Source organism: Rhinatrema bivittatum, chromosome 9 (assembly GCF_901001135.1).
Source record: "Rhinatrema bivittatum chromosome 9, aRhiBiv1.1, whole genome shotgun sequence".
Classification (NCBI taxonomy): Eukaryota; Metazoa; Chordata; class Amphibia; order Gymnophiona; family Rhinatrematidae; genus Rhinatrema; species Rhinatrema bivittatum.
Window position 1 is genome coordinate 232730248 of NC_042623.1, and position 22733 is coordinate 232752980.

A 22733-nucleotide genomic window follows, 5' to 3' on the forward strand; every position below is an offset into this window, starting at 1 on the left:
GGGTCTGGAAGAGGATGGGGCTTCTTCTCCATGGGGTCGCTTCGGGGGATGCTCGGCATTGGCACTACTGCCATGCGATGACGACTGTTGGTGGCGGTGTTTCCCTTGGTGCTCGGCCCTTATTTTCTCCAGCGCCGAGGAAGCTGATGATCCAGATGCCTTGGAACGTTCAGATGATGGAGAGGGCCGGTCCCCTGATCCTTTCTCTTCACAAGGGGGGATCGGGCAGGAAGTGGATGGTGACACCGAGTCGGAGGGGTCCCAGCGACCCTTCAGTGTTGAGATCCAAGAAGCCAGAGTCAATGGAGTTGAATTTTTGGCACCAAAAAGTTGATCCATTTTGTCCAGCCAGGAACAACGGCCCTTGGGAGTCATCTGAGCAAAGTCGGGGCACCCGTGGACATCATGGGAAGCCCCCAGGCAGAAAATACAGATCACATGTGGATCCGTGATGGACATGGTCCACGGGCACTGGGGGCATTTCCAAAGACCAGTCAACACCATATAAGAAGCCTGCAAGCGGTCGATGGCTGGCGGCCACCAGGAGGCGACACAGTCGAGAATCGAGCGCAAAGAACGAGAAAAAATGTACCTACCAAGACGCTGGGGGAAACGATAGTGGGAGGGACCCCGCATGGAGGAAAAATGGAGGAAAATCTCTGATGGAAGAGTATTTTTGAAAATATTTTGCAGAGAGCTCCTAGACCATGAGGCAACTGCTTCACAGAAAAAACAAGACTGAAGAGGGAACCCCACGTGGCCGTGCAGATAGTAGCATGCTGGGCATGCTCAGTGTGCCAGTCAAAGTTTCTAGTAACTTTGACAAAAGTTTTCCATGCCGGACTCCATCTGATGATGTCTCCCATCTGTGAGGACTACCATCCTGCTTGTCCTAGGAGAAAAGTTTTGGCTATGCATTCCAAAGTCTTAGCACTTGGGGCACAATTTACTTTACGGTATCCATGTAAATGTTTGGTGAACCATCATAATGTGAAGTATGTTTATACTTTGCACCCTCCCAATTAAGATCTTATCTAGATACCAAAGTTAGCAGCAGCTAGTGCCTGTCGTTTGGCTTTATTATTAATGCAACGTTGATCCTCTCCTTTTTCCTTTTATATATACTACCTTTTTGTTAACTCTCCTTTGCTCTTGTCTCCCCCCATTTCCCTTATTAGGAGAGAAGTTTCTTTCTTTTGAATTATTCTGTGTTTAATTTGAATAATTTCTTTTAAATGCTCTGAGTTTTTCTATAACAAGGTCTCTTGTTCATATATATAAATGTAATAGAAATAAAGTTAAAAATAGCAATATTTTTTATGTGCAATCAAAATATATAAAAATTAGTTTATAGAAACTTGAGGATCGAGTAAATGACTTGCTAATTGAGTGCTTATATCTGACCACGGCTTGTGACCCATTGCTAGTGAGAGGCAGTAGATTACATCTTGCAAGAACATGCTTACATCTGATACTGATCCTTTTAATTGTAGTTATTTACACCTTTTGTTTGGTATATTGTGGACATGTTTGACTGCATGGATTTGTAAGAGGGAGATTTCTAACCTCAGGGGATCCTGGTGGAGAGTGCTGCAATGTTCTGTTGGGCAGTCTTTGCCTCCTGCCTGCAGAGGGTCTTAGTGGGCCTCTTGGACTATCTGTTTAGTTCTCCCAACTCTATGGCCCAAACTTCTTGCTGGTGGCCATTTTGTTCTGTCTGGATACTCTGGTTAGTCTTCCCAGCAATATGGCACATGCTTCCTGCAAGTGGCCATCTTATTCCTGTCTGGACACAGTTATATTACAGGCAGTATTAGCCAGAGCCTGGTCCTACTTTGTGATCCTAGACTCAATCTTAAGTTGGTCCTACACTTAGTCTTTCATTTTGTGTTCCTGATTACTCTTAGATTGCTACATGTATCCAGTCTTGCCTTGTCTGTGCACTGCCTGCTCTTGGCTCTTTGGAGGGGGTCACACCTCTGGCTTACTAAGCAGTCACAAGCAGTCTGGAATGTCATTTTGGTACAACTATTTTGAGGAACTTCCAAAATACACTCGTATGCAATCTTTAGCTGTTAATGAGAATTTGGAGGATCCACCTGACTGAGGTTACAAAGGGGTGAAACCCTCAATCTCTCTCCTACAACATGGTTTTCTAGCACCTCAACTAGAAGAATGGCTATCTCCTCTGGATCTAGTCAAAAACCAAATCCTGGATTTTATTGTGTGGCCTTGAAGAGCCTAGAACCTTTTTGCTCATGCTCATAACTTTCTGAGCTCCATCCTAGTGACTAAATGATGGCGTCCTCTGAAACGTCCAAGGAGTAGAAGATGGATTGGAGAGAGAGTATCTGGAGAACAGTCTGATGAACTTTAATAAAGCCCACAATCTTCTTCACTTTCTTTCCAAAAAGATTGTCTCCAAAGCATGGCATATTAGTAAGCCTGTCCTGTGTGTCTTTGAATCCTGAAGTCTGCAGCCATGCTGTTTTGTGAGTATCAACAGCTATGTCAGAGGCTCTCTTTGCTATCTCAAATTCATGATAAGTCAAATGAACTAGATACATCTCACAATCCTCCCCTTGTACCATAAGAAAAAATTGTTTATTTTTCTGAAAGACAAACTGAGTTTTCACTTCACTTTATAGGTTGTGCAAGTAACTGGTCATGTGCACCCACTAATTCACAATCGAGTAAATTTACAAAGGCCCGTGTGTGCAAATACCGGGGTTTACGCATGTGGCCGGGCTTTGTGAATGCCGCATGCATTTTATTACAGGCCAGGCCACGTGAGTAAACCCCGGTACGCACACAAGTGCCAGGCCTCTCCAAAGGGGCTGCCCGGGGGGCGGGGTCTGGACAGGGAAGGGGGACGGGCTGGGACAGCGCTATTCGATGCTGTCCGGGGAAGTGCGCCCTGGCAGCCGGCCGGGCATGTGGAGATTATTACTGCTCCAGAGGAGCAGTAAGTAATAAAATAAAACATTTTGGGAAAGTTAGGATAGGTTTAGGGGGTGGGGAGGAGAGGGGAAGAGGGAAGAAGTTTAGGTAGGGAGGAATTTAAGGTAGGGGGGTAGGGAAGTTCTCTCCCAGTCCGCTCCTTAATTGGAGCGGACTGGGAGGGAACTGGGGGAGGCAAGATTGCGTCACTGCGCCTAGTTAGTGAAAATTCGCCCCCCCCCCCAGTGCGCTGCCCACACATGTGAGCGCAGATTTTATTGGCGTGTCCATGTGCACATGCCAGGAACCACGCGCACATGGATGAGTGCGCACTGTTTTAAAAATCGACCCCAATGTTTTTAATATATTTATTTATTTATTTAACACTTTTCTATACCGACCTTCATGAAAAATTCACATCAAATCGGTTTACATATAACAATGGGGATAACATTGATCAACCATTTAACAAGAAACGAAAGTTACATATAACAAGGAGGTACAACTTGGTGTGGCTAAGGTAGCCAGAGGTAAAGGACAGTATATCTGAATAAATTAAACAAAAGCATAAATATAACGTTTAAGCTAGGCGGGGCACCTAGTCAGGAAGGTGGAGTCTTGTCTGGTCGGGTATTGATGGTTTTGAGAGTTAAGGGAAGGCTTGGAGGAAAAGCCAGGTCTTAAGTTTTTTCCGAAAGGTTAGAGGGCAGGGTTCTAGCCTGAGGTCAGTGGGCATGTTATTCCAAATGGCCGGGCCTGTTGTAGAGAATGCTCATTCTTTGGTGGTTGATAGACGTGTGGATTTCGTAGGGGGGACTTGCAGGGTGCCTTTATACGCTTCTCTGATGGGTCTTGAGGAGGAGTACGATTTGAGTGGGATCTGGAGGTCTAGTTGTTGCTGATTGTGAATAGTTTTGTGGATTACGGTGAGGGCCTTGTGTAAAATTCTGTATTTTATTGGCAGCCAATGAAGGTCCCGGAGAATGGGGGTGATGTGTGTTCCCCGGTTGGTGTTGGTTAGGATTCTAGCCGCTGCATTTTGGAGCATCTGTAATGGTTTGATGGAAGAGATGGGGAGCCCAAAGAGGAGAGCGTAGCAGTAATCAGTTTTGGAGAAGAGCGTGGCTTGAAGGACAGTTCTAAATCCTGGAAGTGGAGGAGTGGTTTGAGCCTTTTCATAACTTGTAGCTTGTAAAAACAATCCTTGGTAGTATTGTTGATGGATTTCTTAAGATTCAGATGGTTATCGAGGATTATTCCTAGGTCCCTTACTTGCGTGATCTGGGTGTTGGGAGATGTCGGATGGGCTAGAACCGTGTGGTCGGAGGAGATGAGAAGGAGTTCTGTCTTGGCCGCATTGAGGACCAGGTTCAAGCTGGTGAGGAGGTGGTTAATAGATTGGAGGCAGTTTTCCCAGTGGTTGAGTGTTTTAGGAAGGGATTCTGTAATGGGGATCAGAATCTGTACATCGTCTGCATAGAGGTAGTGTATTAATTTTAGGTTTGTGAGCAGCTGACAGAGGGGCAGGAGGTATATATTGAAGAGGGTTGGGGACAGGGAGGAGCCTTGGGGTACACCTAAAGTTGATTTGATGTCTGGAGATTCTTTATTATTAATTTTTACTTTGAAGCTTCTGTTGCTGAGGAAGGAGTTGAACCATCTGTAGGCAGATCCTGATAAACCGATGTCGGAAAGGCGATTTAGTAAGATGGCGTGGTTCACGGTGTCGAAGGCGGCGGAGATGTCTAGAAGGACTAGGAGGAAAGAAAGTCCTTTGTCAAGGCCCATGAGGATGTGGTCTGAGAGGGAGATAAGGAGGGTTTCTGTGCTGAAAGATTTACGAAAGCCGTATTGGGAAGGATAGAGCATTTGATGCTCTTCCAAGTAATCTGTGAGTTGAGTATTTACCAATTTCTCCATGATTTTAGCAAGAAAAGGGAGGTTAGAGATGGGGCGGAAATTGGCGGGTTCTTTTGTGTCCAGGTTGGGTTTCTTCAGGAGGGGTTTGAGAGAAGCAGTTTTTAGCCTGTCAGGGTAGATTCCTTGGGAAAGTGAGCAGTTTATGATGTTGGCCAGAGGTCTGGAGATAGCGTTCGGGATGAGAAGCAGAAGTTTTGTTGGGATGTGGTCTGATGGGTGGCTGGATGGTTTCAGCCTCTTGAGTATGGACTCAATTTCCAGGGGGGTTGTGGGTTCGAAGGAGGTGAGGTTGGCTCCAGAGAGAGGTAGGGTATTGGAGTTAAGGGGGGAGGGGGTTGGGTTGGTGGGGATGCGCGCTAGAGTGTCTGCAATTTTTTTCTGAAAGAAGAGTGCTAGTTCATTGCTTTGGATTGAGCCTGGTCGTCTGGTATAGCAGGGGTAGAGGATATATATGGGAGGTAGGAACAGATTTCTGAACGAACTGCTTCCTGATAAGGTCCAGAGTTTAGGTTCATGAACTGGTGTGACAGACAACTAGGTCTTTGGTTTCTTGGACCTCTTGTGTGCTGATCTGAATATCATGCTCTAAGGTGGGGGCTGGAATATTCAAATTTTGGAACTGCCTAAATATGATACTTTGCATCTACCTTCTTACTGTCAGAAAGCACTATCATAGTGCTTGTAAGAAAGGATGGACAGACATTGCCACCTGTATAATCATCTTCTCTATAAGAAACCTTGGCTAGAACAAACAGAAATTTTGTCACCTCAAGTAATTATTATAGATTGCAGGTTACAGCAGTCAAATTCTGCTTTGATAAATTCTATTTATTTCAAATAGATTCATTGCTTCTTAGCTCATTTGTTACATAGAAGAATCATTATATTATTTTCTCTAACAATGTTTTCATGATGACTTACCTGGAAAGCACTACTGACATGGCATATAGATCGATGGCAACATCAGCCACTCGTGTTAGCAGAAACTGTTCATCTACAATACAATATTCTTATGAAACTTGACTTTTCTCCCGACTTAACAAAAAAGAAAAAGCTCTTTTCTGTAATTATTCATCACACAGAAATCAGTTTAAAGAAGTTGTTTCAACATAATTTACTTAGTAATGACAATAAAAAGTAATGAAAATAAAACCGGTATACGCATCTGGTTGCAGTAATGCACAGCTATCCTCTGAACCCTAAAAAACAGGCAGTTAGCTGTTGCCGGGTAAATGATATTTTAACAAGATGTCTTTCATAAACAGATGCAAGTCTAAAGTTAGGAAGCCCAACTTTCAAAATTGTCCATGGTACACCATCTGTGTGCTAAGTGGGTCTGTGGAGTTTTATATTAGTATTTTTAAACTGTGTGGTAAGAGCCACACTGTTGAAAAATACCACATATTTCTGCCCTGTTAGTACAGGCATATGGTATATGCATATATTTGTATTGTAGGAAGATGTATACTTTATATAAAATTATTTATTTAAAAATGTCTTTTGTACTGCATTCTCCAGTGAGCGAAGCAGTTTACAATTAAAAACATTCACAATATCAGTCACAGACATTAAATCATAAAAGACAAAAATTAAATGTAATAATATTAAAATCTATGTAAACCTTACAGACCCTATAAATTAAAAAAATATCTGTACAAGCCTAAAATGCCCACCGAAAAGTAATGCAGACCAAATTATGCACATACGTGAATTTTCAAATGAGTTACGCATGTAACGTAATATTGTAGCAATTTTCAAAAGCCATTTACCCATGTTAAGTGCACTTATCCCAGGTAAAACCTATTGAGAATTTAATGGCATATTCAATGGCAATTTTCAAAAGCCCACATACATGGGTAAAGTGCATTTACACATGTAAAATCCAAATCAGGCCCATATATTTTATGTGCATAATAATTATAACAATGTGTGCATAATAATCCAGAATTAAACATGAAAGCAGGTATTTTATAAAGTATGCAAGTACGCCATTCCTGAATATACTTATTTGTGCGTGTATTTGGAATCACCAGCTTGCCAACACCTCCACCAGTTCACCTAGACCCTCCATCAGTTGATCCAAACCCCTACCAGTTCACCCAGATTCCCACCCAAAAAACTCTTAACAAAAGACATGTGTGGTTTCAATTGCATGAGTCATTTAGCAGGTGAAAAAGCATGCAGACAATTTGATAAAATATATGCATATACTGTTTACAAAATAGCAGCTTGTGCATGAATCTCTGAACCCCACCCCAGAATGCCCCTAAACTTCACCTTTTTCCCAATTAACATTTATGCACAACATTGCAAGTATGCATGCACACACATTTTATAAAATAGGATATATCTGTATATGCTACTTACTCAAGTATATGCTAACTTTACATGCACAACTTTGAAAATATACCTTAATACTTACTAGTCAAATCTTACGTGATGCTCATTCTTTACATTTTATATCCAAAAACTATTACTTTTTCTACTGCTTGTCACTTCTATAGTGCTATTTGATGGAGTGCTATAGAAATGATAAGTAGGTATAATTCAAACATTCCTCTTCTGTAGCATATACAGTATAGCAAGCAACATGCACTAGGAAGGAATGCTTGTGACTCATGAGATTGATACTATAAAGCAAAATTGTGTAGCCACATTCTAAATCAAAGCATCCCATGTTTAGTATTTCTCATGACAAATGTTTCTTATGGAACAAATGCATTCTTCCATGCACATCTGAAGACAGGGAATGTAATTAAGCAGTTCTGCACATTCAGTCTTCTCTAGATAATTTTCTTACACTGCAACATAATGATTTTAAAAGCTTCCAGTTAAAACACATGTGGAAGAAGATAGCTACTGGTTTTATTCAGCAGGTTTATTAGTTTAAAAATTCCATGTTATTCAGTTAATATTCTCATATATATAATCATACATGTAAAAACATACCAATCACGTTACTTCCATGTCTTATCAGAAGGCTTTCAATACAATCACCAAAGTGGGCAATGGATTTTGTAACCTGTCAATTAAGAAAAACAGTAAAACTGATGTAATTGTTTTGGCATACGCATTTCAAACAGGTGTGTTCTTCCAGCATATAATAATAGCTGGGGGAATCAGAACTGTTAAAAAAAGGTATGTTGAAAGCTTTTTGGTCTACTGAAGTTTAGAGCTCTATTAACATTTATCTATTTCTTTATATGTTTGTTTGTTTAAACAATTTATATTCCACTGATCCATAAATCTCAGTGGATTACAAGTAACATACACAAAAATATTTAATGACAGCATCATGACAAGACCTGTTCCTTTACAACCATAGTTGAATTATTTTAACTTTGCTGCAGGTTCATTTACACTGCAAAACTGCATGTTGTTATACAAAATGACACTAAGGAGGGTCATTTTCTAAAGCTAGTGCACGCGAAAAAGGACGTTTCGCACGCAAAAAGTCCATTTTCGTGTGTGATAGCTAAAAAGGGGTGGAGTCGTGGCGGCGTCTGCCCCGGAAGAGGAGTCGTCGGGGCGGACGCTGCAAAGACAAAGTGGACAGCGAAAAGGTAAGGAGCCTTTTGGCTTCCAATTTTGCGCCCAATAGCACCACCTTTTACGATGGCGCTATTGGGTGCGAAAGTGGCAGCGATCGCACCGAGGAGGTGCGATCGCTGCCGGCTATTGCAGGCCCGCCCCCCCGCTTTGCCGCCCCCCTGTACCGCGCGATTCACGATGCCTCGGTACGTTAGAAAATCTAGGCCTAAGTGACATTTCAACCACAGAAGCAACACCTCCCCGAATGAAATTCAAAACATACGATAGAGAGGGAAAACCAAATACTATTTTATTAGGAGAAATGTTTAGTTTATGAGGCGACGGTAAATGATTATAATTACAGTGCTGGTACAGCTGATACTGTCTGGGGCCCATTGTGGGCGAGAGACAGTGAATTAAAAACTAGGCACCTTGGAGCCTTCAATGTCCCATTACTACAAACAACTAGCTAAGGCCTTGCCGAGGGAACCGTACACTCTCTCTGTTGACCGCTGGAACAGGGATGGGGATTTTCAGCTAATACCCCGCATCTTTTCTTGTAGCGTCAGAGGGGTCCTGCCCATCACTAGCAACATGTATTTTCGGGAGATGCATTTAAAATTCCTGCGTAGGGCGTTTATATCACCACAGGTTGCATGTAAAGTGGGGCTCAGTGAGACTGATTTGTGTATATGCTGTGGAAAGGCAAAGGGGACCCTAACCCATGTGTTTTGGGTGTGTCCACTAGTGCAAAGATATTGGCGACAAATACAAGTTTATTTGGAGTTTTTACTTGGAGTACGTCTCCCTCATTCCCCCTATTTGTGGCTCTTTCATTGTGTAACCCACCATTTATTTTCCAGTGCCGGTCCTCGAATTCTTTTAAAGAAAGCTGGCCTAGTGGGGAAAAAGGTCATTTTAATTCTTTGGCGTGACCAGAAGGGACCCTCCTTTTGGACATGGCGGCTCCATCTGCATCGTCTCATGCAATTTGATAACTTGGCGTCACACTCCTCACTGAGACAACGTCGCATTTTTCTACAAACTTGGGACCCATATCTGCAACAATTACCCCACAAGGCTCGCAGTTTGGTGCTGAATGGATAATTGCTATCTGTGACAATCCCGGACATATTCTACTAAGGCGATAGGACTCAAGAGGGTTTGAGGGGGGAGGGGGGGATGGGGGGAAACTTAATGCCTGGAAAATGTTTGAGTGTTTGTTCCGGTTCCAGCCTGGTTTGGCATTTGCTTATTCTGCTTTGGGGATTCTGGGTGGATACCATGTTGTCGTATTGACTGTCGTGTTGAATTTGTTACACTCAATAAAAAATATTGAACATAAAAACTAGGCACTTTATTCTGATATCGTCGTCCTCAGTATAGTGATTGTTTCATGAATACAATTCATTTAATAATTTAAAATTGTAATTGGTTTTCCCTCTTTATCGTATGTTATGGACTTAGTGACATTTACCATTGAAAACAGCCACATGTAGTTGAGAGTTTTTAGTTTGTCTATGGGAAAAATGCTTAGTAAATCCATCCCAAAGTCTGTGATATAACCACAGAAGATATCTCATTACAGGCTTTAGAGAGCAACAAGATGCTGAACAATTGTGTGCTTCACCTCGTGTGACTGATACCTGATTTAGTAGAGCAAATAATACCAACTTTGGGTAAACTTCATTATTTACAGGCCCGTACTGCACTATGAAATCAGCGTGCACTGTGTATTGTTACCTATACAGCTTTGCATTGTTCAGATCACAGTTTTATGCTCATGTCCACTCCTCCCACACCAGACTCATGGATTGCAATTCATTTCCCTCTTTATAATTCGCCTTGTGCCTTTCCTAGGAAAAGGCAGAATATCAAATAGAAATAAAATCATAATTATTATTTTTTTATCGGAGAAATTACTTACCTGATAATTTTGTTTTCCTTAGTATAGACAGTTGGAACCAGGACCAGTGACTGACACTGGCACACTGAGTGCACTGAGCATGCTCAGCCTGCAATTATCCCTGTGAGCCACAGGTGTCTCCCTCGGTCTCATCTTATAGCTAAAAGTACAAGCGAAACTAAAATAAAAGTAAAAACGTATACAGACCCAACTCCGCGGGGTGGCAGGTGGGTTTCTTGAGGACTAACATCCTGCTGTCCTGTGAGAACACCTGTTATAGGTAAGCAACACTTGCTTTCTCACAGGACAAGCAGGATGGTAGTCCTCACATATGGGTGAGTACCGAGCTGAGGATGCCCGAGAGTGCACCAAATGCACCCAAGATACATGAAAGGCGCAATGATGGGGATGGAATTTGGAACGGAGGGCATCCTGAAACCCTTAACGGGTTGGTGGAAGGATGTTCCGGTGTTTCTGGAGCACCAAGGACTGCCAATACTGTGCGGAACAGTGTCGATGGCAGTGGTGATGTTGCTCGGCCCAAGCATTGTCCAGCATCGAGAAGGATAGCACCAATGTGCTGGATGGCGTCGGTGGCGGACGGTCACCGTGTCGGTGATGATGTATGCCACGGTGCTTGGCCCGGTCTTTCCCCAGTGTTGAGATGGATGCCCTCGCTCTCTTGGATGGCGACTGATGATGGTCTGTCAGCATGCCTGCACTGCTCCTGGCACTATGTAGTGTCGTAGGCTAATACGGGGCTTTAATAAGAACCCAAAGCATGGAGCACCGTGTTCAGGTGAGAGCATTACGTGGCGGTGCTATGTCGGTATTGACAGTGTCGATGGCGGCCGAAGCGGCCTCGAGGGTATCATAAAAAATATATATGAAAAAACGTCGATGACTCGGCCAGAGCAATGATGACAGTGACGGAATCACTGACGGCATCGGCGTAGCTATCTATGGGAATGATGTGGCATTGAATAATCGAAAAAAACCATCATTGGCATCGGAAAAATGATATCGGCATCGACAGAGTCGATGACCGCATCGATAGTAACATCGAAGACACTGATGGAAATGACGTGGGTGTCAAGGGCATCGATGTATGGAGGCGGGCGCTGACGGCATCAGTGGCATGGCCACGGGCATCAATGGCATGGCCATGGGCATCGACGGTATCGATTGGATCGTCTTGGGCACCAATGGCGTCCATGGCATTGATGCCAATGACATGGGCATCGATGGCACCGACATGGGCACTGATGGAATCGATGTTGGCATGCATGCCATCGATGGAATTGACATTGGCATCGATGGAATCCACTTTGGCATCGATGGCATCGATAGAATCGACATTAGCATCAATGCCACCCATGGAATCGACCTGGCATCGATGCCCATCAATGGAATTGACCTGGGCATCGATGGCATCAATAAAGTAAAGGATGGCATCGATGGAAATGATCCTGGCATCGATGGAAGTGCCCTGGGTGACGGTGGCATCGACCCAGGCATGGATGGCACCGACGAGACAAGATCCATCCAGGCAATGATGGCACCAATGAAGCCCAAGGAAAAATCAGTGCCATGGATGAAAAACATGGATGGCACTGATAGAAACGATGCAGGGACTGATGGCATCAGTGTGCCACAGGGGGAGGGGTACTGATGGCATCTAAGAATCCAGGATGGTCTGAAGGGGGTACCGACGGTAGCGATGGGGGCATCAAGTGCGCGAGGGTACCGAGGAAATCGAAGGACCTGAATCGACAGAGGCCCTGGCGGCAACGGAAACCATGGAAGTCCCTGTCCCACTAGCGCTAATAACCAGGCAGAGTATCCCAGAGGGACACTCGCAGGCTATGTGTGGCTAACTGAAAACATAGGGAGAGGGAAGGCTGCAGTCGGTTGGCAGGCCAGGGAGGTGACAGGAACCAACCGAAAAAACAGGGCATAGTACTCACCGAGCGTCGAATAAACGTATGTGAAGGGAGACCCGTGCAGGGAAAAGTGTTTGTGAAGTAAAGGTTGAAGTGTTTCCTTGAAGAAAAAGTGTTAGAATTTCTCACAGAGCTCCTAACAGCTATGCTTACTGCAGAGCGGAAAAAAGAAGACTGAGGGAGACACCTGTGGCTCACAGGGATGATTGCAGGCTGAGCATGCTCAGTGCACTCAGTGTGCCAGTGTCAGTCAAAGCTTTGTAGAAACTTTGACAGAAAGGTTTTCCGTACAGGGCTGCATCCTGTGATGTCACCCATATGTGAGGACTACCATCCTGCTTGTCCTGTGAGAATGCAGCCATACTTATAGCTCAACTATAGAGCTAACGGACATCTAGTGGAACTTAGTCACAATGCTATTATTTGTTAACTAAAGAATGTGTATCTATCTATGAGTATCACTTACCTTAGTAGGGATCTAGAGTGATACATGCACTACTCTGTACACACAATATACACCAAAGGTTAGTTGCTAGCCTACACATTTTAGTCCATTTGCCATGTTCAATTCTTACTGTTCTGTTCTCCCCTCTGGTACTTGAGTGTGCCACTATGACCATTGTAAGTGGCACAAGAGGGAAATGATATGTGTGCCTGAGCTTGAGACCAACATGGAGACAGCAACTGACCCAGAATTCTCTGCTATCTTAGCCTTTCTGACTATGTGAACTTTAAATGCCCTACTGAGCCTGACCTGGAGGAATTCCAAGGACACTTGGACAGCAGTTGAACTGGTGACAATTTGTAATGCCTAATTATAGGGTCACATGAGCAGAAGGCAACGGTTAGAACCTCAGGCTAGAATGTCGATTACAGGGGCATCTGTAAACACAGCACACAGCCTAAGATATAACAATTGCCCTGAGCAGCACCAGATGGAAAAACATTTGCACTTTGAGCTGTAGGACTTCCCAGTCGAAGGTTTCTGGGACTCCACCAGGACCCAGGAAATGCAGTCAGAGAGCTGCAGAGGCTGGAGGACTACATGCTCAACATCCAAGCCATAAGGGTCAGCGCCCGGAGGTTGGGATGGCGCAAGGTGCCATGATTCTGTGAGATGAGATTGGGTGCCATCCCCAGCTGGATGGGTGCACGCACTGACAAGTCCTGCAGGAGTGGGAACCAGACCTGCCGAGGCCAAAAAAGCGCCACGAGTATCAGGGTCCCCCTGTCCTGCTGAAGCTTCAGTAGAGTCTTCAAGAGGAGCGATAGAGGTGGGTACGCATACAGCAGACCCTTCCCTCCAGTGAAGGGAGAAGGCATCACAAGCCAGTTGGCCGTTCCCTGTTACCAGGGAGCAGAACCTGCTTACCTTGTGGTTGTGAGGGGACACAAGCAGATCCACATCCAGCATACCCCATCGGCGGAACATCTCTGCCGCTACCACTCGGTTGAGGGACCGCTTGTGCGGTTGAAAGGACCAGCTTAGGTGGTCCGCCAGCACATTGAGGTGACCAGACAGGTAAGTCACTCGCAGAGGCATCCTCCGAGACAGGGCCCAGGTCCATACTTACACCACTTCTTGGCAGAGGAGGAATGAGCCTGTACCTCCCTGTTTGTTGATGTACCACATCACGACCTGGTTGTCCATCCAGATCAGAACTTCCTTGGATGACAACTGATTTCTGAACATCCACAAGGTGTACCGTATTGCCCAAAGCTCCAGAAAGTTTATCCGACAACGGGCTTCAGCGGCAGTCCAGAGGCCCTGCGTGTGGAGACCATTTGCATGTGCTCCTCAGCCCTGGGGGGAAGCATCGGTGGAAAGGGTCACCTTGGGCAGAGCGGGCTGGAAGGGAAGACCTCATTCCAGGTCGGAAAGATCTTTTCTCTTTTATCAGCTGCTGGCTGCCCCTGCCTCAGCCATGTCCCACCACTGTCCTTGACTGCTTCGCCTTTCGTCCAGGCCTTATGTCCCTACGTGGGATTGACTCTGTCCTCGACTGCTGTGCCTGTCCATCCAGGCCTTATATCCCTACATGGGTTTGACCTTGATTGCTGTGCCTGTCTGTCCAGGCCTTATGTCCCTACATGGAATTGACTCTGTCCTCGACTGCTGTGCCTGTCCGTTCAAGCCTTATGTCCCTAGGTGGGATTGACTCTGTCCTGTATTGCTTTGTCTATTCGTCCAGGCCTTATGTCCCTACAAGGATTTGACCTCGATTGCTGTGCCTGTCCAGGCCTTATGTCCCTACAAGTGTTTGACCTCAATTGCTGTGCCTATCTGTCCAGGCCTTATGTTCCTACAAGGGTTTGACCTCGATTGCTTTGCCTGTTCGTGCAGGCCTTATGTCCGTAGTGGGATTGACTCTGTCCTCACCTGCTGTGCCGTCCGTCCAGGCCTTATGTCCCTAGGTGGGATTGACTCTATCCTGTATTGTTGTGCCTGTTTGTCCAGGCCTTGTGTTCCTACAAGTGTTTGACCTCGATTGCTGTGCCTGTCAGTCCAGGCCTTATGTCCCTATGTGGGCTTTACTCTGTCCTGTATTGCTGTGCCTGTCCATCCAGGCACTATGCCCCTATGTGGGATTGACCGCTGTCCTCGACTGCTTTGCCTATTCATCCAGGCCTTATGTTCCTACAAGTGTTTGACCTCGATTGCTTTGCCTGTTCATCCAGGCCTTATGAGCCTACAAGGATTTGACCTCGATTGCTTTACCTTTTTGTCCAGGCCTTATGTCCCTACAAGGGTTTGACCTCGATTACTTTGCCTGTTCGTCCAGGCCTTATGTCCCTACTTGGGATTGACCCTGTCCTCGACTGCTGTGCTTGTCCGCCCAGGTCTTATGTCCCTACGTGGGCTTGACTCTGTCCTGTATTGCTGTGCCTGACTGTCCAGGCCTTATGTCCCTACGTGGGCTTGACTCTGTCCTGTATTGCTGTGCCTGACCGTCCAGACCTTATGTCCCTACGTGGGCTTGACTCTGTCCTGTATTGCTGTGCCTGACCGTCCAGGCCTTATGTCACTACGTGGGCTTGACTCTGTCCTGTATTGCTGTGCCTGTCCATCCAGGCCTTATGTTCCTACGTGGGATTGACCTCTGCCCTCGAATGCTTTGCCTGTTCATCCAGGCCTTATGTCCCTTTGTGGGTTTGACTTGTCCTGTATAGCTGTGCCTGTCCATCCAGGCTTTATGTCCCTACGTGGGATTGACACTGTCCTCGACTGCTTTGCCTGTCCGTCCAGGCCTTATATCCCTACAAGGGTTTTACCTCGATTGCTTTGCCTGTTTGTCCAGGCCTTATGTCCCTACAAGGGTTTGACTTAGATTGTAAGCCTTCTGGGGATAGGGAAATACCTACAGTACCTGAGTGTAATCCACTATGAGGTTCTGGAAAAGCTTGAAAAGAGGAATATAAATAAAATAAAAAATAAAAAAATTGCTGTGCCTGTCCATCCAGACCTTATGTCCCTACGTGGGCTTGATCTCTATCCTTGACTGCTTTGCCTTTCATCCAGGCCTTTTGTCCCTACTTGAGATTGACTCTGTCCTCGACTGCTGTGCCTGTCGATACAGGCCTTATGTTCCTACAAGGGTTTGACCTCGATTGCTGTGCCTGTCTGTCCAGACCTTATGTCCCTACATGGGATTGACTCTGTCCTCGACTGCTGTGCCTGTGCGTCCAGACCTTATGTCCCTAGGTGGGATTGACTCTGTCCTGGATTGCTTTGCCTATTCGTCCAGGCCTTATGTCCCTACAAGGGTTTGACCTCGATTGTTGTGCCTGTCCGTCCAGGCCTTATGTCCCTACGTTGGATTGACCTCTGTCCTTGACTGCTTTGCCTGTTCATCCAGGCCTTATGCTCCTACAAGTGTTTGACCTTGATTTCTTTGCCTGTTCATACAGGCCTTATGTTCCTATGAGCGTTTGACCTTGATTGCTTTGCCTGTTTGTCCAGGCCTTATGTCCGTTCAAGGGTTTGACCTTGATTGCTTTGCTGTTCATCCAGGCTTTATGTCCCAACACGGGATTGACTCTATCCTGTATTGTTGTGCCCGTCAGTCCAGGCCTTATGTTCCTACAAATGTTTGACCTCCATTGCCGTGCCTGTCCGTCCAGGCCTTATGTCCCTATGTTGGATTGAGCTCTGTCCTTGACTGCTTTGCCTGTTCATCCAGGCCTTATGCTCCTACAAGTGTTTGACCTTGATTTCTTTGCCTGTTCATACAGGCCTTATGTTCCTACGAGCGTTTGACCTTGATTACTTTGCCTGTTTGTCCAGGCCTTATGTCCCTACAAGTGTTTGACCTTGATTGCTTTGCTGTTCGTTCAGGCCTTATGTCCCTACGCGGGATTGACTCTATCCTGTATTGCTGTGCTTGTCAGTCCAGGCCTTATGTTCCTACAAATGTTTGACCTCCATTGCCGTGCCTGTCCGTCCAGGCCTTATGTCCCTATGTTGGATTGACCTCTGTCCTTGACTGCTTTGCCTGTTCATCCAGGCCTTATGCTCCTACAAGTGTTTGACCTTGATTTCTTTGCCTGTTCATACAGGCTATATGTTCCTACGAGCGTTTGACCTTGATTACTTTGCCTGTTTGTCCAGGCCTTATGTCCCTACAAGTGTTTGACCTTGATTGCTTTGCTGTTCGTTCAGGCCTTATGTCCCTACGCGGGATTGACTCTATCCTGTATTGCTGTGCTTGTCAGTCCAGGCCTTATATCCCTACGTGGGCTTGACCTCTGTCCTCGACTGCTTTGCCTTTCTTCCAGGCCTTTTGTCCCTACCTGGGATTGACTCTGTCCTCGACTGCTGTGCCTGTCCGTTCAGGCCTTATGTTCCTACAAGTGTTGACCTCAATTGCTGTGCCTGTCTATCCAGGCCTTATGTCCCTACGTGGGATTGACTCTGTCCTCGACTACTATGCCTGTCCATCCCGGCCTTATGTCCCTAGATGAGATTGACTCTGACCTGTATTGCTGTGCCTGTTCGTCCAGGCCTTATGTTCTTATAAGTGTTTGACCTCGATTGCTGTGCCTGTCAGTCCAGGCCTTATGTTCCTACAAGTGTTTGACCTTGATTGCTTTGCCTGTTCATCCAGACCTTATGTTCCTACAAGGCTTTGACCTCGATTGCTGTGCCTGTCAGTCCAGGCCTTATGTCTATACGTGGGCTTGACCTCTGTCCTCGACTGCTTTGCCTGTTCATTCAGGCCTTATGTCCCTACAAGGGTTTGACCTCGATTGCTGTGCCTGTCAGTCCAGGTCTTATGTCCCTACGTGGGATTGACTCTGTCCTCGACTTCTGTGCCTGTCCGTCCAGGCCTTATGTCCCTACGTGGGATTGACCTCTGTCCTTGACTGCTGTGCCTGTCCGTCCAAGCCTTATGTCCCTACGTGGGCTTGACTCTGTCCTGTATTGCTGTGCCTGTCCGTCCAGGCCTTGTGTCCCTATGTGGGATCGACCTCTGTCCTCGGCTGTTGTGCCTGTCCATCCAAGCCTTATGTCCCTACATGGGCTTGACCTCTGTCCTCGACTGCTGTGCCTGTTCATCCGTGCTTTATGTCCAGTTCTAACAGCTGAACCCTCGTTGCAAAGGGAAACTTCAGTCTCTGGCAATTCAAACTAGTAATCCTTCACAGCATGGATCCTTAAATAAAACAAACAGTTTTCTTTAGTTTCAGGGCAGGGAATAGAACGTCCTCCGTCTTACTTATGAAGTCATGATCTATTTGCAAATGCTTAAATCCTAACAAGGGCCAACCATTCCAGGGAGCCCTTTCCTGCTTAAAGGAACGGGAACTCTCCCCATTGCTGCAGCCTATCTCTTACCACTTATTGACCCATGTTCAGAACAAGAAAAGATCTCCAAGGTACTTAGACTGTGGCAAACACAACACAGTGAGACCATGCTCATAGTGAGACCCTGCTCCAGGTTGCCACGCTTTGAAGGCTCCTGCTCCACTCTAGGGGCCAACCTATTCCGGGGAGCTCTTCCCGGCTGAAAGGAAAGGGAACTCTCCCCGGGGGTAGCCAGCCTGTATCTACCCTCTGACCCACGTTGAACCGCTGTTTACATGGTAACCTCCTCCGCCTTGGCCTTGAAAATTCTCTTTTGTATATCTGCTAATTCTACCAGACACTAGACACCAATGGAAACACCCCTAGTCTAGGGGTGAACCCATTCTAGGGAGCCCTTTCCTACACAAAGGAAAGGGAACTCTCCCCGGGTGTAGCCAGCCTGTATCTACCAGTGGCGTAGCCAGAAATGAATTTTTGGCTGGGCCCAAGGTTAACATGGGTGGGCACTAAACAAAGTCTGAGCCATGGAATTCATATTCTTATTGATAAATACTTTCACACACACACCTGACAATAGATTTCTAAATAATCTGCTATAGCTGTTATACTTTTAATATTTTAAACTCAATTACTTCAAGCTAAACCTAATATATAGTTATGGAAGCATTTCTATTATACTTAAAAGAGATCTCAAGTGGCAGTATCTCATAACTTACAAAGAACCATATACTAGTCTACTATAAAGACAGATATCTCATCATACATCACAGTATTCTGTGAGATGTTTTAAAACCCTCTGGAATGTTGTACCAAAATATTTCTACTTGAAAAAAGCTCAGAAAGGCAATGTACTTTTAAGATGGAACTAGGTTCAAACTAATTACAAATTCAATGATGAAGGAACCCTCTTTCCTATTTTCTTAAACTTATCAAACGCAGTAATTCATGACCATCATAATAAGCATCATTGTGTGGTAAAGTATACCTTTGTCACTCTGCCTTATGCTTAATCATAGGTCAGTCCATATTTTTAAGTGTTTTTGTTGCTTAATTCACCCCAGTGATATACTCCAAATTTCTAGCAATAATCTTGTTACATCAATTCAAGGTTATGTTGAAAATTATGAACCAAACTTATCTGGATCGACTTTGAGCTTGATGCCACGCCAAGATACGCCATGCTGTGGAATATATTACGCCCTTGAAGAAGGACTCGATGCTAGTCCGAAACATTGTGCAATGTCGGGCATAGAACAGCAATATAGTGAATTCTCATATTGCTGACAATTTGAGGGCATCAAGCTCAAAGTCGATGGTGGTTAAGAAGAAGTAATCACAACCTTCTACCCGTATACAACTGTACTCCAGTGTACCTTCAATGTGTCTCACAACAATCAACCCAATCGTATCACTGGTAAAACTATCAACATTTACTGGTCACTGCCAAGTGTTATATGTAGGCCTCTCACTCACAGGGTCTGCATAGCATATCAGACTCCTACTTAGGTACAAGGCCACCTTACTTTAATTGTAATATTTTTGTTAGAATTTTTTGAATCTTTTTGCACATTAAAACTGCCTCGTATCAGTTCTTCAGTAGAATTTTCATATATTATGTTCCAAAGGTACGGGAGAAACAATAACTACTTATCTCGCCAATTTTGGTTAGTCACCCGACACGCGCGTGTTTCGAACCAACGGTTCTGCTTCAGGGGAATTTTCTTCCGTATCCTGTCTCAAAGACGAACTTCTGGGTTTCCATTCCGCAAGTTTGAGGCGTCCATCTCTCTTTTCTTGGCTCGATTACCACGATTTTAAATATTGCCGCAGCTTCCTTGCGACGCGGCGCAAGGAAGCCGCGGCAATATTTAAAATCGTGGTAATCGAGCCAAGAAAAGAGAGATGGACGCCTCAAACTTGCGGAATGGAAACCCAGAAGTTCGTCTTTGAGACAGGATACGGAAGAAAATTCCCCTGAAGCAGAACCGTTGGTTCGAAACACGCGCGTGTCGGGTGACTAACCAAAATTGGCGAGATAAGTAGTTATTGTTTCTCCCGTACCTTTGGAACACAATATATGAAAATTCTACTGAAGAACTGATACGAGGCAGTTTTAATGTGCAAAAAGATAAAAAATTCTAACAAAAATATTACAATTAAAGTAAGGTGGCCTTGTACCTAAGTAGGAGTCTGATATGCTATGCAGACCCTGTGAGTGAGAGGCCTACATATAACACTTGGCAGTGACCAGTAAATGTTGATAGTTTTACCAGTGATACGATTGGGTTGATTGTTGTAAGAAGAAGTAATAACATCGTATTATCCAGATAAGTTTGGTTCATAATTTTCAACATAAGTAACCTTGAATTGATGTAACACAAGATTATTGCTAGAAATTTGGAGTATATCACTGGGGTGAATTAAGCAACAAAAACACTTAAAAATATGGACTGACCTATGATTAAGCATAAGGCAGAGTGACAAAGGTATACTTTACCACACAATGATGCCTATTATGATGGTCATGAATTACTGCGTTTGATAAGTTTAAGAAAATAGGAAAGAGGGTTCCTTCATCATTTATTTATTTATTTATTTATTTATTTAGAGATTCTTATATACCGTGGTACGTATAGATATACATCACCTCGGTTTACAGTAAACATTAATATTAGCAACAGGCTTTACATAAAACGGGTTAAACAGTAAGTGAACATCATTGAATTTGTACCAAAATATTTACCATAATTGAGCAAATGCCTTATTAATCTGTATCAATAAAACAGATAAATATCTTTGAAGATTTCTTTTCCTTTCCTATGGCTCAACTATTTAGTTTTAGTCTTCCTCTGATGCTGACATTTGCTGAATCGAGTCCAGGGGCTCCTGACATTCATCCCCATTTCTTTACAAAGGAAGAACAGAAAAAAGACTGTTCTGGATAAAGAGATGTCTTGAAGGTGGTCACACCCTTTGGCTGACAGCTGGGATGTATCCTTAGCAGTGTGGAGAGGATAACTGGGTAGACGGGAGAAAAAGGCTATCCAGCCCTGTCATTTACTAAGCTATCATCATGTAAACATACACTCTGCATCCACAAATAAGATTGATACAATTGCCTACATGCTAGTAAAATACCTCACCTCAGGCACACACACAGAACCGACCTTCACCAAAGTACAGAAAGACCACACATTATAAATATGGAGATAGAAACTGGAATGGAAAACAAAAAAAAGCCACTCTGCATGCAGTGCAAACCTGGAGAAATGGAAAGAGAAATATAGCACCTAACAGTCCCAGGATCTGCAATAATGCACACAAACTAAGCCGCACAAAGTTACACCTGCATTATGGAACATATAACAACCCTATCTATGAAAAGGCAACACTACAAATATTAAATCAGGTCCTAAACACTAATACACCTCCTATTAGAAAAACAGAACAAGCCAAGCTGCTATAGAGCCCCACACAGAAATAACTGTAAAACTATATTAATAAATGTTTCAAAACAGCTGATGAACAGAATAACATCCAACAAAACTCATAAAAATTATTAAACATTGTCCAAATATCAATAAAATATTTCAAAACAGCAGACACATCACATAATACTCAATAATTAAAATGGCAGTCAATCAAGAAAAATAAACTTAAAATGCCACTTTTACTTACCGTCTCCAGCAACTCTCCTACTCCTTTCCCTTGAAAGCACATACCAGGAGCAACAGCGGCTGCTGAAGCTCTGTCCTTACGGTCTTCTTCTTTAGAGCCCACAAGTCACACACACAGGGCCGGTGCAAGAGTATTTGGCACCCTAGGTGAACCTTCAGTAATGCAACCCCTCCCCTGGATTACGTATTGGCAGCAGCTCCGGCACAACGCCCCCTCCTTTGGTATTGGATTTGTTGCAGGAGTTTGCCCCCTCCCCCCCAAAAAAAAAATTGTGGCGCCCTAGGCCACCACCTAGTTTGCCTAATGGAAGCACCGGCCCTGTGCGCACACACACCAATTAAACCCTACGATCAGTCTCTGTCTCTCACACACACCCCAGTCACCTCCCTGCCCAGACTCTGTCTCTCACACACACCCCAGTCACCTCCCTGCCCAGACTCTGTCTCTCACACACATCCCAGTCACCTCCCTGCCCAGTCTCTGTCTCTCACACACACACTCCAGTCACCTCCCTGCCCAGTCTCTGTCTCTCACACACACCACAGTCACCTCCCTGCCCTGCATTTCCAGCCTGTGGCTTGAACACTGCCACTCCTCCCAGCCTGATGCCCCCCTTCTTCCTGCCCCACCGGCCAATCAGAGGCTGAAGGCTTCCTATTGGCCCGCAGGGGCAGGAAGAAGGGAGGAGGTTTCCCATTGGCCCACGGGGGCAGGAAGAATGGAGGAGGTTTCCCATTGGCCCACGGGGCAGAAAGAAGATAGGAGGTTTCCCATTGGCCCGCGGGGGCAGGAAGAAGGTAAAGGGAAGTATTACTGGGGCTGTGGAACACCGGGAGCCGCAACACACCAGCTGATTTTATTTATTTTTTTTCTCCCTTGGGTGCCTGCTGATGCTGCCTGCTTTTATTGGCTGCAGTGTCTTGCAAAGAAATTTGGGTGGGCCTGAATGGAAAGTGGGTGGGCCACTGCCCACCCAGGCCCACCCGTAGCTACGCCACTGATATCTACC

The 22733-nt window shown here is 45.0% G+C and overlaps 1 protein-coding gene across 6 annotated transcripts in view; it reads right to left on the bottom strand.

Moving 5' to 3' along the window:
- Positions 1 to 22733, bottom strand: part of LOC115099048 (very long-chain specific acyl-CoA dehydrogenase, mitochondrial-like) — a 490244-nt gene that overhangs the window by 55379 nt on the left and 412132 nt on the right. For all 6 annotated transcript variants that reach the window (XM_029616323.1, XM_029616322.1, XM_029616317.1 and 3 more), the window contains 2 exons: positions 7810 to 7882; positions 5782 to 5854 (listed from right to left, as the gene is read on the bottom strand). In XM_029616323.1, the coding sequence (XP_029472183.1) occupies positions 5782 to 5854; positions 7810 to 7882 (146 nt within the window). The remainder of the gene's footprint in view (positions 1 to 5781; positions 5855 to 7809; positions 7883 to 22733) is intronic.